This window comes from Ceratocystis lukuohia (genome assembly GCF_044167205.1).
Source record: "Ceratocystis lukuohia strain C4212 chromosome Unknown Supercontig1_pilon, whole genome shotgun sequence".
In the NCBI taxonomy this organism is placed as follows: Eukaryota; Fungi; Ascomycota; class Sordariomycetes; order Microascales; family Ceratocystidaceae; genus Ceratocystis; species Ceratocystis lukuohia.
This window is the reverse complement of record NW_027263520.1, coordinates 1,900,118-1,913,028: the sequence shown is the minus strand read 5'-3', so window position 1 is coordinate 1,913,028 and position 12,911 is coordinate 1,900,118. Positions and strand designations below refer to the sequence as shown.

At 48.5% G+C, this 12,911-nt stretch overlaps 6 protein-coding genes across 6 annotated transcripts; 3 read left to right on the top strand and 3 right to left on the bottom strand.

Annotated features, from left to right (window-relative positions):
- Positions 1–346: 346 nt before the first annotated feature.
- On the bottom strand, positions 347–1,891 carry HOO65_010489 (uncharacterized protein; the record flags this gene model as incomplete). Its single annotated transcript, XM_071005768.1, has 2 exons — positions 347–1,143; positions 1,198–1,891. The coding sequence occupies 2 exons, from the start codon at positions 1,889–1,891 to the stop codon at positions 347–349; spliced, it is 1,491 nt and encodes a 496-aa protein (XP_070862311.1).
- Positions 1,892–3,178: 1,287 nt separating this feature from the next.
- HOO65_010488 (uncharacterized protein) lies at positions 3,179–3,783 on the top strand (the record flags this gene model as incomplete). Its single annotated transcript, XM_071006180.1, has 3 exons — positions 3,179–3,230; positions 3,454–3,651; positions 3,710–3,783. 3 exons carry the CDS (start codon positions 3,179–3,181, stop codon positions 3,781–3,783), a joined length of 324 nt encoding a protein of 107 aa, XP_070862310.1.
- Positions 3,784–5,572: 1,789 nt separating this feature from the next.
- On the top strand, positions 5,573–7,903 carry HOO65_010487 (Protein pim1; the record flags this gene model as incomplete). Its single annotated transcript, XM_071005508.1, has 5 exons — positions 5,573–5,620; positions 5,850–6,302; positions 6,366–6,920; positions 6,981–7,587; positions 7,641–7,903. 5 exons carry the CDS (start codon positions 5,573–5,575, stop codon positions 7,901–7,903), a joined length of 1,926 nt encoding a protein of 641 aa, XP_070862309.1.
- An 833-nt stretch (positions 7,904–8,736) lies between these two features.
- Positions 8,737–9,722, bottom strand: HOO65_010486 (Protein transport protein yip1; the record flags this gene model as incomplete). The annotated part of the gene is made up of 2 exons (XM_071006044.1): positions 8,737–9,339; positions 9,417–9,722. The coding sequence occupies 2 exons, from the start codon at positions 9,720–9,722 to the stop codon at positions 8,737–8,739; spliced, it is 909 nt and encodes a 302-aa protein (XP_070862308.1).
- Positions 9,723–10,807: 1,085 nt separating this feature from the next.
- On the top strand, positions 10,808–11,358 carry HOO65_010485 (Mitochondrial import inner membrane translocase subunit TIM16; the record flags this gene model as incomplete). Its single annotated transcript, XM_071006196.1, has 2 exons — positions 10,808–10,810; positions 10,933–11,358. The coding sequence occupies 2 exons, from the start codon at positions 10,808–10,810 to the stop codon at positions 11,356–11,358; spliced, it is 429 nt and encodes a 142-aa protein (XP_070862307.1).
- Positions 11,359–11,773: 415 nt separating this feature from the next.
- On the bottom strand, positions 11,774–12,655 carry HOO65_010484 (putative esterase C31F10.02; the record flags this gene model as incomplete). Its single annotated transcript, XM_071006083.1, has 7 exons — positions 11,774–11,849; positions 11,920–12,064; positions 12,132–12,246; positions 12,303–12,368; positions 12,444–12,459; positions 12,518–12,558; positions 12,617–12,655. The coding sequence occupies 7 exons, from the start codon at positions 12,653–12,655 to the stop codon at positions 11,774–11,776; spliced, it is 498 nt and encodes a 165-aa protein (XP_070862306.1).
- Between the last annotated feature and the right edge of the window lie 256 nt (positions 12,656–12,911).

Sequence of the window (12,911 nt, the reverse complement as noted above, 5' to 3'; positions counted from 1 at the left end):
GCCACAGTTCATCTGTCATGCTTCACACACACGTAGCCTTTCCCGCCTTTCCGTGGCCAGCTCTATAATAAGCCAGATGGAATGGCGGATAGGTTTATATATACTGCCCGAGCGCCAAGCTCTCCATACCTGTTGCCTCTGGGATATCTCTGAATCCGCACCCCCATCCCGGAGGTCGAGACGTTAGGTAGGCCATATTCAGCTCTGTAAGAACTCACATGTTCCCTCTTGTCCTCAAGTAGTTGGAATACAAAACAAGCAAGTAACTTGGATAAACACGGTCAATTATAGATTATAGTATCTTTATTTAAACAACAAAAGACACCTCATTACATCTCTTTGTTCTTCATTTACCTTCATTTGCCATCATCATATGCTCTCTAGACCGAGGCACAGATGGATACCCCCATTCAATCTTCTTTGTGTCTGCAAAATCCCAGTAGCCCCGGCCGCCCTCCATGAAGATCAATTTGCGCGCATGCCATGAGCCCACCATTCTGCTCGTGTAGGCCTCAGTATTAGGTAAGCCCTCAAGAGCCAGCTGTTCACGAACATGGAAGTGGCTTTCCTGGAAAAAAGGCTCCCGGAATGCTTGCTTGAGGATACCGACATCCTTCACTCTCCACGAATCCCAAAACGCGTAGCCTTGATGCCTCAATATCCACCGCTTGAATGGGCTAAGTGGTACGTTATTGTTACTGGTAGAGCCTGTTCGGCACACCCATCGCCACACCTCCTCTGGTCCGGAGTCTTCTTCTGGCATCCAGGCCGGGGTCATTTCCATGTTGCGATGTGAGAATGGGGCAAAGTCGTGGCCGTGGAGCAAGGCGTTATTGGGCAGCTCCCAGCAAATGGGCCAAAATGAACAGCTTCTCGGGATGGAGTCGCCGTCATGTTGACGTTGAAGAATAGCGCGACGTTGGGTGAAATCAGCGGCAGTGACGACATCGTACATAAACTCCAGGCCTGTCTCAATAACGTGACGCATCCATGGGGAGTGACGCTTGTCGTACTCAACCATGTGGAAGCCATATGTGATGTCATGGCGCGCAACATCCCGGAACGCTGGTCGCCGCGCAAAAAAACAAAAGTTAGTTTTATCAGACACATATTGTGGCAATAAGCTAGGCAGTAATGGAACAGCTATAAAACAGTCCAAGTCTGGCTAAACTGGGCCAACCAGGGCTCTTTGCTCACCTCTGTACACATCAACTCTAAGAACATCAAATACAGATGCGATTTGCTCCAGCTCCCAGGGCGCAAAACAACTACGGAACTCCCTCTGCAGGGTCGACCGGCCGGTAAATGTCTCGGCCGGGTCGTGGCCAAACAAAACACAGAACAGCTCATAGTGATACAGCGACCGTTCAATACGTGTCCACTCCGACTCGGTTGGCATGTGATCTGGCGAAAACAAGGCCGACGTGTTCCAGCCCGCCAGGTAATCTTCGTTTTTTCTCTGCATGCAGTGGCCGACGAACGTGCCTGCGAAGCTCTTTACCACAGAGTGCAGCGGTATTAGTGCTTGCAGGTCCGAAAGGGTGCGCACTTCCGAAGCCGATATCAAGCCATCCTCTGGGTGGCCAACGAGGTACTTCTGAAGGAACTGGCGGGCCGCAGCACCCTGTGGGTCCTCACTTATATGGGGCAACTGCCGGGCTTTTTGGACTAGAAGGGCAGCGGGGAGAACCGTGGGGTGGAAAATGTTTGAAATAACGTGACTGACAATCCAAGACTCATGTTGGCGAACGATTGCATCCATAGCCCTGCACGACATGGACACGGCTATGAGGTCTTTAGGAAGCTGCACAAAGACCAAGATGCGCGTGATGATCTCGGGCGGCAGGTGCAGCAGACTAAGCGAAAAAGAGGCTTCACCTGGGCCCGACATGATGGCGTAGTGTTGAATGGGAGAGGAAGGGAGGGATGGTAGACGTAGACTTGGATTTGCGGCTTCGGCTCACCACACGACGTTTTGGTGAGGTTGGGGCGGTCTAAAGGCGGTCAAGCTTAAGCACAGCAAAGGAGCCGGCAAAGTGACGTCGATATGCAATAAGATGTGCGTTAAAGCAAGCTATCTGTCTGTATCTGAAGCAGTTATTGCAGAGCACAAGCCAGTTTTGATAACTTTGATAGTCAAGAATAAGACAAGCAAAAAAAAGCGAGGACGAGGATGAGGATGGGAATGAGAAACTTGGATATTAAAAATAGAGAAACAGAAGCACACAGCGACAGATTAAAAGCGTGGGGGATCCAAAGATTTTAGGGGGGGGGGGGGAGGAGTGCCTGTACATGTCAAAGGGCCTGTCAGCTCCTACCCTTACCTGTCTTATCGCCAAGGTGGGATAAGCAATGAATGAAAGAACTGAAAGAACTGAAAGAGAAAGAGCCAAGAAAACAGCTGACAGACTAGGCCCCCAAGACCTGAAAGAACTGAAAGAGAAGGAGGAGCTGAAAGAGAAGAGAGATGAAAGAACTGAAAGAACTAAGGAAACTGAAAGATCTCAAAGAACTAAACGCTCTGAAAGAGCTGAAAACCTGATAGACATGAGACTAAGTGAAAGACGAACAACGGAAAAGGAAACAAGCCTTCGCTTCCATCAGAATCTGGGCACTTCCATGAAAGCCTGCTGCTAGTCTTACACCTGCCGTGGCCCCGGAGTCAGGTTGGGGTTGAGGGGAAGGCCCGCTCAACTAACCCTAGACCCACCTCGAATTTGTCAGCCTTGTCCTGATTTCTTCCTGGCCTGGGCCCCAGCCAGTCAAACCGCCGCCATATCAAAAATAAGGAAAAGTGGCGCCAGTTTTGCTCACGTGTGGCGTCAGAAACGTTCGATTAGAAACGCCAGCCAATCACAATCAAGGTATTTCAATCACTCAGTCATAGTCAACGACTTTTGCCGTTTCGAGACGCTTTGGTCGGCTTCCAACGCATTGAACTCGACTTAGCCAGGCGGTGCTTCTTCATGGCAACACCTTTGCTCAAAAGCATATAAGAATAGCAAGTCCAGTGCAAGAATTTGAGCAATTGTGTTTCTTCTCCTCGTCAACAACAACATCTTCTTCGAGTGCTTTATCTTCCCTTTCCAAATCTCTGACTTGCTCCAGCGTTTCTCTGTTCTCAGTTACCTCTTTGTACTTCTTTCTCACTTACACCTCCATTTGCAAACCATATAAAATGTCTTCCAAGCCCTCCACCTGCTGCGCTCCTGGAAACAGCTGTGTCTGTGGTAAGTCATATGATTTCCCTCTTGCCCCTGGCATCGTGCTCTCGCCACGTTCTCCTTCACTTGCACTCCAGAATTTAGAGATCCCATCTGCCTCAACGACAGTTCAATGTCTTGGTGTCAATCCTATCCCAAGTCTCCTCCCCCACACTCACCTGCATCCTTCTCTCCCGCTGTCCCTTAAACCAACACCCCACTAACAGCGTTTTGTTTTGCCCAAATCTAGCCCAGAAGGCCACCTGCTCCTGCGGCAAGACATCTGCCCTGGCATGCACTTGCGAAAAGTCATCCTCCGAAAACACAATTACTGGCGCTCGCTGCGCCTGCCGGGCCCGTCCCGCTGGCCAGTGCACCTGCGATCGCGCCAGTGTCGAGAACGCTCCCCCGAAGGGCCCCACCTGCAGCTGCGGACTGCGTTCTCAGGGTAAGTTTTTGCTTACACTCCTTCGTCTGTCGCTCACACCTTGCTAACCGTGACTTAGATGCCTGCACCTGTGAGAAGGCTGCTGACGGCGGCTTCAACCCCAACGAAATCGACTTCACCACTAGAAAATAGATGGTGCTTTTTTGTTTTTTTCATTATTTCTGTGGTTATTTTTTTATTGTTTTTCTGCGTCCCGGATTTGGGAATGGGTTACGGTTTATGGATCATTGTATCATGGGAATTTAGGACTTGGGCGTACGGTATGTCTATAGCCAACTAGTCTTATTGCTATTCTATTTATCTATCAGCAAATTTAGAACGATTGTGTTTATTATCGTGACTTATCAGGGAGGGGGGAGCATAGCGGGAATGCGAGACATAAATCCCTGGGTGTGTGTATTGAGACAAAGCAAAGGTTACACGATAAGCTAGATATGGCTCAAACCCTAATAACAGACATCGAGTTTATAAGTGGAGACATCAGCAATCTGTCGCATTTTTCCCGACTTCTTAACCCAACCAAGCATTCTTTTCTTGGGAAAACAACGACGTGTTGGGCCAGATGGAACAAGGAGAATTGCGACAATAGCACCCGCCGACTTAGGCCTGGAATTGAAAATGGATCATAGTTTTCTGTAAGGGGTGTTGTAGACATCAATCCATTTTCCAGGTATGTAGTAGCAGATGGCTTGGCTTGTATGATGGTTGCTCTAGAGTCGTGCATTATCCTCACCGCTTTTATTTTTGACCGCCAAAAAGTTGCAAGATTCTGCCGGCATTTGAGACGAAAGAAGAAAAGCACCCAGCGGGCCCACTGCCCATGTGCATACATATGTAGATACACTTTTGTATTCCTGGGAAAATAAAGGAACGGAGCTGGGATCGGGCTTGCTCCTTCTTTGCTTCTTCTTCGTTTGCTGCATAGTGTCGTCTGCGTTGTATGTTGATAGGAAGAGCAAGTGGAAAAGCCTGCAGATGGAGTTTTCAACCACCGACAGGGGAGGGGGGGCTCATGGCGAATTTGCAGCTCCTTTTGTTCATGTTTTTCTTTTTCTCGTTGTCGTAGTTGAAATCATGCTTCCCTTTTTATCTGCTTGCCTGGAGCTAGGTCTTTGGGCGTTGGGACTTTCACAAAAGGGTGCATTCGCTGCATATATTAGCTTGCAGGAGGCAACGCAACAACTTCACCGATTTAAAATCAAAGATAGCCGGAAAATATTTATCAAAGTATTAAAGTGGATTGACCAAGCCCTGGCCTTATCTTCGATACTTGGGGCAATTGTCAGTGCAGCACAGAACAGCATAACAAGAAAGAGTTGAAAACCACTGGCTAGGGCCCACTTATTATTGCTTCCCTGCTCAGATTCTTGCGCCGATTAGGAAATTCCAGGTAAAAGAAGAGCCGCCCTTGCCATTCTTAAAGGAAAGAACGCGCTCGCGTCGGGCTCTAAGTCTCTTGTGCGTCCTCGCTTTTTATTGTGTTAAAATTCAGGGTCTGTCTCGCTTCATTTTCCTTCTCCTCTCTGTTCGCCAACTTGTCCAAGTTTGTTACTCTTCCTCTTTTTTTTTTCTGACCTTACTTTTGTTGTCCACTTGTCTGTTATAAGCTAAGTCGCGTTATCACTTGATATCGCTAGACCTTTACTGGCAACTACCTGCACACACAGCTTCCCTCAAAACCCAAGCCTCACCCTGCCTAACAATCCCATCGCACCTGCCCTTGGGACCATCGCATCAGCCACAAAGTCGCGACGCAGCAAAACTCTACATTGCCATTCTGCAATTATAACTGGTTGCGCGGCAAGTCTGAGACTTCGAATCATCTCATCCATCCTCGCGCTTCGTGATTTTGTTTCAAGAGAAATCGCGACATCGGCCATTCGAAAAATCAGCGACATCAAGTTCATCACATTATTTTGAAATGGCTTCAAGTAGAACAGCTGCTGCTGCAAAGGCAGCTAAGGCCACTGTAAGCATATCCACCGCGAAGCAATCGCCAATCGCCCTTCACAACCGACACCGGGACTCCAGTCGCCTCTGGGAAAAGGAAAAAAAAACCAATTCTGTTTGATTCCTTGGTCGCGGCCATCAAAAATTACTTCCCATCATGCCAATTTACGAGTCGCATCATCCTTGCAACCTTCCCGCCACTAAACCACATTTATTTTTCTGCTACTGTACTAACACATGCACCTCAGAAGGCCGAAGAGCTCAAGACCTCTAAGAAGGTGGCACCCAAAACTGCCGCAAAGAAGGAGAAGGTCGCTCCCCCGGCAGAGAAGCCTGCTGCTTCTAGAAAGAGAAAGGCCGACGATAGCGAGGTTGATGTGCCAAAGGCCAAGAAGTCTAAGGCTGCTTCTGAAAAGCCTGCTCTCGCGGCTACTAAGAGCAAGCCTGCCGCCAAAAAGACCGATGCGAAGAAATCCGCTACTGTCAAGAAGGCCGAGCCTAAGAAGGCCGAGCCCAAGAAGACTGAGTCCAAGAAGGCTGAACCCAAAAAGGTTGAGCCCAAAAAGGTTGAACCCAAGAAGACTCAGCCTAAGAAGGCTGCCGCTCCCAAGAAGTCCGCAACCAAGAAGGCGGCCGTTTCCAAGAAGGTAGAGGTGTCCGATGATGAGGATGTTGAGATGGAGGAGGCTCCTGCTCCCAAGGTAAGTAACGCCTAAATAACTCGAGCTTGACTGGCTTTTAGGCATTTCACTAACACACTGAAGGCGCCTGCTGCCCGCCCCAAAAAGGTTCCGGTCCCCAAGCTTCCTCCCCCGCCCAAGGTCCGGACTGCCGGTCCGACAATCAATGACATGCCTAGTCAGCGTCTTGAAGTCTTCGTTTTTGGTGAAGGTTCTTCTGGAGAGCTCGGCATGGGCTCTAAACGCCGTGATGGCAAGAAGCCCGTTGATGTTAAACGTCCGCGCTACAACGATCTTCTGTCAGCCAAGGACACTGGTGTTGTGCAAATTGCATGTGGTGGCATGCACGTCGCTGCTCTTACTGCAGACGGTAAAATGCTGACCTGGGGTGTTAACGATGATGGCGCTCTTGGTCGCAGCACTGAGTGGGAGGGTGGTCTGCGTGATATGGACAACGAAGATGATTCAGATTCGGATGATGAGGATGATACTGGCGTCAATCCCATGGAAAGCACACCAACTGCCGTCTCCACAGATGTCTTCATTGAGGGCACTCAGGTTTCGCAAGTTGCTGCTTGCGACAGCGCCACTTTTGCGCTGACTCGGGATGGCCGTGTATACGGATGGGGCACCTTTCGCGTAAGTATTTTTTCTGTGACATGGTGGTATAGTTGTCCGCTGCTAACACATTCCTTGCAGGCTAGCGATGGTATTCTAGGCTTCTCCGAAACTACCAAGGTTCAGCGCACTCCTGTTGAAATCCCTGGTCTAAAGAACATTACTCTTTTGGCTGCTGGCTCGAACCATATGCTGGCAGTTGATATCAAGGGTGAAATTACTGCCTGGGGTTCTGGCGAGCAAGCCCAGCTTGGTCGTCGGATTGGCGAACGCTACAAGATGAAGGCCCTGCAACCCCAGCACGTTGGCATCCCCAAGTCCAAGACCAACCCTATTGTCAAGCTGGCTTGTGGTTCTTATCACAGCTTTGCCCTGAACAAGGAGGGTGGTGTGTATGGCTGGGGTCTGAACAACTTCGGCCAGGTTGGCGTCGAAGGTGGTGCTGGCGAGGGCGATGCTATGATCAACAGCCCATCGATTATCAAGAGTCTATCAGAGTACAAGATCAAGGATATTGCCGGTGGCGAGCACCACTCATTGGCATGCACTCACGATGGCAAGCTTTTGGTTTGGGGCCGTATTGATGGTCACCAGGTCGGCTTGGCTAAGGAGGCCTACACTGAGGATAACACTGTTTTTGACGACAACAAGCGTCCTCGTCTGCTCTTTAAGCCCACCATTGTTGAGGGTGAGTTTTTTTTGAATCTTTTTTCAGGGGTGAATATGTACTAACTGAACTAGGCATTCCTCCTATTGAATCTGTCGCTGCTGGTACTGATACCAGCTTTGCTGTCACCACCGACGGCAAGGTCTACACTTGGGGCTTCTCAGCTAACTATCAGACCGGTCTTGGTACTACTGACGATATTGAAGAGCCCACCATTATCGAGAACAGTGCGATCAAGGAGAAGCGGGTGATCTTTGCCGGCGCCGGTGGCCAGTACTCCTTGCTCTGTGCGTTGCCAGACAACGAGACCCTCACCAATGGCACCACCAAAGCCTAGAGGAACTTCCCCCCATCCTTGAAATAACACAGAAATTTGTCTCATACGTCTCACGACTCACTCATGTTTGCACCTTTTTTTTTTCCTCTTTTGACGAAAAAACTCCTGCTATATTGTCTGTCTTGTAATTTACTGCCAGTGCTGGATTTTGCTATTTTCCTCTGGCCTTTCCAGCCTTGACCTTTTTTTGCCTGTCGACTTTTGAACGCCATCTTTTCATTTTTGCTCTCTTTTCCTTCTACGAGTTGCTTGGTTGTTCATTTATTCTCCTATTTTGTTGCTCCCCCTTTTTTTTTTTCTCTTTTTCGTTACATTTCTTTTTCTACTCTTGCTCGCTGTGGTGGTTATTTGCTTGGCTTTATTACAAAATATTTTGGATCTTTCATCTTTTTTTTTTTTTTTTTTTCTGCTTCGTTATTGATAGCCCGTCTTGCAGCTTGCATCAAGCCTTGGTTGTGGTGCTACCTACTACACAGTTGCTCACATGGGCTTGGAACATCATGTCACGTCGTTCTGAGATGTGCACATTCAAGGCAAGAGCTTGAATGATGCGAGCAAAAGCTCGTAATCATCGTGACATGTACAATATCGACATCGCCCTTTTTGGTTATTTTAGAATAGGAGTTACGGGTGTTGGTTATAATACTTGCATATATTTTTATACTAGAACATGGCTCATTAGTATTATATCATCGTGCCACTAATCTACGTCAGTCTTGCAACGTCAAAAATTCCGGGTCCTAGGGATCATGCATAGATGGTGAATAGAGCGACCTCTACCTACTCGGGGTGACTGAGCTGCAAGAGATTAACTATCCCAGTTCATATCATCCTCATGCGTTACCAACCACACGGTTAAGCGAACCACTTCCTCTACTGCTAAAGATGCCCATGATGCCAAATCCAACATAGAATAAGGCTAGAGGATAGGCGACCAGACCCCGCATGGCTCTCATTCTCCCCACGGCGCAGAACATACCACTGGAACTAGCCGTGCACCACATGATGGCAGCAGACGTCATGACGATGCCAAGCGGCGTGTCCATAGGCATAACGATCCCCACAAGACTAGTCGCTACAAGGGGGAGCAAACAGTAGCCAAGCACACTGGCACTACGGGCAAATGTCAGAGTTGGCGAGCTGGAGTCATCCGAACTAGAGACACTGGGACCGCCTTGGTGTTCAGGATACATTGAGTTGCCATGATATTGCGGTTGCGGTGATGCTGCAATTTCGGAAGGCGTCATGAGGGAAAGAATTGCATGTAGGGAGGTGCTGCCAAGCAAGGCTAAACCGTAAATGTACCCAAAATGGACCTTGCCACTGAAGAGCAGAAATGTGCCAAATAGAAGGAAAAAGAGAATTGGGCCAGCGAGATCGGAGTCGTCCATGATGTGTTGATCTACGCGCGCAAAGGGATTCAGAACCGCCAATGTCTATGTACGTGTTTTGTTTGTTAGCAGGAGGTTACGTGGAGTAGGGGTCAAAGTGGGGGCGTAGAATCGGTTCATACTTTGCCTTGGATATGACCAAAATTTACGCCTAACTCTTCTAGCAGAGGAGGCTCGCCGTCATAGCCTTCGGTTGAGAAAGCCGCAAGCCAGCCAGTTCGAAGGCCGCCCTGTTCACCCATACGCCCACTAACTCCCACGGGAGTAGCGCCGGTACCTGCGCCGTATCCGCCGCCATAGCTGTTGTATGCTTGAGAAGGAGTCCCTGAAACTTGGGCAGGAGAGTACGACGAGGGGTAGAACTGAAGATTCTGGGAGCCATAGTTAGACTGGCCTCCCGAGCCCTGAGTTGGGTAGTAGTTGGACATGACAAAGGAAGCCGATATTGATTTGGAATGGAAAGCAGGAGGCCGGAATTTCGGAGTCGTGGCGACAAACTGTAGAGGTGTGAATAGGAAGGAAGCCTTGGCTAGATAGAAAACCCAATGGCTAGACCAAAAGTTCTGCGAGAATTTTTAGGCGGCTTTATGTATCAATACTATCGAATGCAAAGATACGGGGGCAAAGTCGCGATACAGCCGTAGCCACGTTCGATTAGACCAGTTTGTGCGTACGCTTGGGTTATTGACTCGGTATAGCGAATGTCGAGATGGTATGAGAATGTTGACTCCGATAGATGGAAATAATGAGTGTACTATACACCTATATGTATAACAAAGAAAGATAGTTGTAATCTTCGTTTGGGATGCGGATGGCCGTTAAGTCAGGATGAGCTATGGCTTCGAGGGAGGACCTGGAAAAGCGGTCACAAGAGAGAACGAGAGCGACACTAGGCAAAGTAGAGACGAATATGGGCGATGCCGTCACACTGGATATGTTTTGGAAGAGAGGCGATGTGCTTGTTGAGGTGTTTTCGGGCTCGACAAATCGATATTGTTGACTGGAAGGGCGAAGGATTCCCTGGTTGACGGTTGTGAGGCCGTCGATAGTGATGGTAGTGAGTTAAGCTTACTGTTTGTTATAATTACAGCCTCACTGAAAGGGCAGACAAGGGTATTGGTGCTCACTTGGAAGTCTGCTTTAGCACATACCCTTAGTGATTGATCAGCAATGGTGTTCTATTGTAGCGTCACGTGACATGATAACGACCGACAAAGGTTATTTCGGGCTTTAGCCAAAAATAGCTAGCTTTTAGGCGGCAGATATTCGGCATATATCATCGGAGTACTACTAAACCAGTGATCATTAGCGACAAGAATATTTTGTCATATGGCTGCAACTTGGAGAACACGAATTTACTCACTCTGCTGTCCAGTAAACAACAAAGACTTGACTAATACTCAGCAGACGAGCCACCCGAAAGCCGTTTGTTCTTGCTTCGCCTGTCTCCCTGCTCATCGCCTCCCTGTCCCCTCGCTGCTTGAGAAGTCTCCTACAGTCTCAAGCCCTCACTATGGTGAGTAGCCCTGTAGATCGAACCGGCCATGTGACGACAATAACAACAAGATGGGCCAATACATGGGGGGGTCGCAGCCCTAAGAGATACATGTTTTTCTAACTGTCAATTTCTTGCCTTAGGCGCATCGCATGATCACGCAAGCCGTTATTGTCGGCTCTCGAATCCTCGGCCGCTCTTTCATGGCCGCCTACAAACAAGCACAGGCTAGCAGTCAATACGCTCGCTCGCAAGCTAAACTGAACCCCAACGGCGCCGGTGGTGGCCGTGCAGCTCTTAGTTCGGGCATGACCCTCGATGAAGCCTGTCTAATTCTCAACGTCCCCGCTCCCAAAAAAGGAGCTGTCAATTCTGAAGAGGTAGCGGAACGTTTCAAGCGTCTGTTTGATGCGAACGATCCCAAGAAGGGCGGTAGTTTCTATCTCCAGAGCAAAGTCGTGCGAGCAAAGGAGCGCATGGAGGCAGAGATAGGCCCGCTTGTTGAGAAAATAGAGGCAGAAGCAGAGGCACAAGAAGGCTTCAAGCCAAAGATCTACAAGGACCGGTAGATTCCGGGCTGAGTGGAATAAGAGGCTTGGGCTGTGTACTTTTATTAAATGTTCCTGATTACTGGGAGCTGTATGACTACAAGGAAGACGAAGAGACAAGTGGGGGCGAAGGGGCACTAGAGCGTGGATAAGGGGCGGGAGAAGGAAAGAAAGAAAGAGTACCTATGAAGGTTTCAAGGCATATAGAACCGCTAGCTGTGTGTATGCGTGTTCTTTCTCTCGTTGTGTATACTAGCTTTGCTTGAAAATGGGATTGCATGGAGTTTCGGGGTTCATTACTCTTGAGAGCTTGGCATAGACCTAGTGATGGCTTCTAGCCTGAGTGATCAAACCTGTATTACGCATACTATGTCTATGCCTAACTTTGTGTTTTAGAGCCTTAAACCTAGGCAATATCACCATCCAGGAAATACCATTAAGTAGTGTTATCAACATACTCGTTGGGCGCTACATAGGCCTCGCTTTCGTCTTTGAGCGTTCCAGCCACATATCTTGCACCACAGTCAATGATGAGCCAACAACATAGGCACAGGTGGAATGATTGCATGGGGATATACGTACTTCGTGTGGCTTCCACGTGCAGCAAGTTGGCCCTTGGCGTTCCAAAACTGCACACTTGTGTAGGCTAATGTCTTGCCAATCTTTTCACAGGTAGCAAGGCCCTTAAGAACATCCCCGACTTTCCCTCCACTTGACAGGTAAGAGACTAACGAGAGATCAGCATAATGCACACAAAACGGGAGATTGGCTAGATCGGATAACATAGAAATTACCGTTGATATCGGTAGAAACACCAGTCGAGAAACGCCCTGTCGAGGCGACGGCTAAAGAGCCCCCAAGGTCTACGATGCTAGCAATAGTACCGCCATGGAGGTTGGTCATTCGGTTCTGGGATGCGATTAATATCTCAGGGTTTAGATATACGGATAAGAAGAGGGACGTACTGTGTGCTGTTGTTGAATTGCAAGTTCAAACTCAACCTTGCCAGGGGCGGCATTGGTAATACGGAACTATATAATAAAGCTCAGAGTAGGCATGGTGAGCAAGATGCATCACAGATGTCGGGTTGAGTTGGGTAAACTTACGTGATCTCCCAGCAAGCTGTATTTAAATTTTTAATTAGGCTCCATCACAGTGGAAAACAAGAGAAAGAACATACCGTGGCTCCAGCCCAGACTCGGCCTTGAACGAATGCCATACCTTGTATCCGTAGCGTATTAGAAGAGTAAGATGATGCAGTCTAAGGTGAGACACTTACTGCCCGAACAAAAGGAAGGGTCTGTAGTCTAGAGGCCATAGTGTAGTTATATGCCAAGAGTGTGCTGATTTAAAAGCGTTGATGGGCTTGGTTGTTAATTGTCAAATTGTTGCAAACAGGTGAAGTGAATAAAGTACGCTAAGACGTCATCGTTTGCTCAAGGCCCAGATTTAACCCACATCACCAAAACCCTAATAACATGTTGACGTTTAGAGAAGGCAAAGTTAGTGTGGCGAGCCGTGTTGACCTCAACTACAAATGAAAGTAGATGTCCGATACAAAAGGATGATCATTG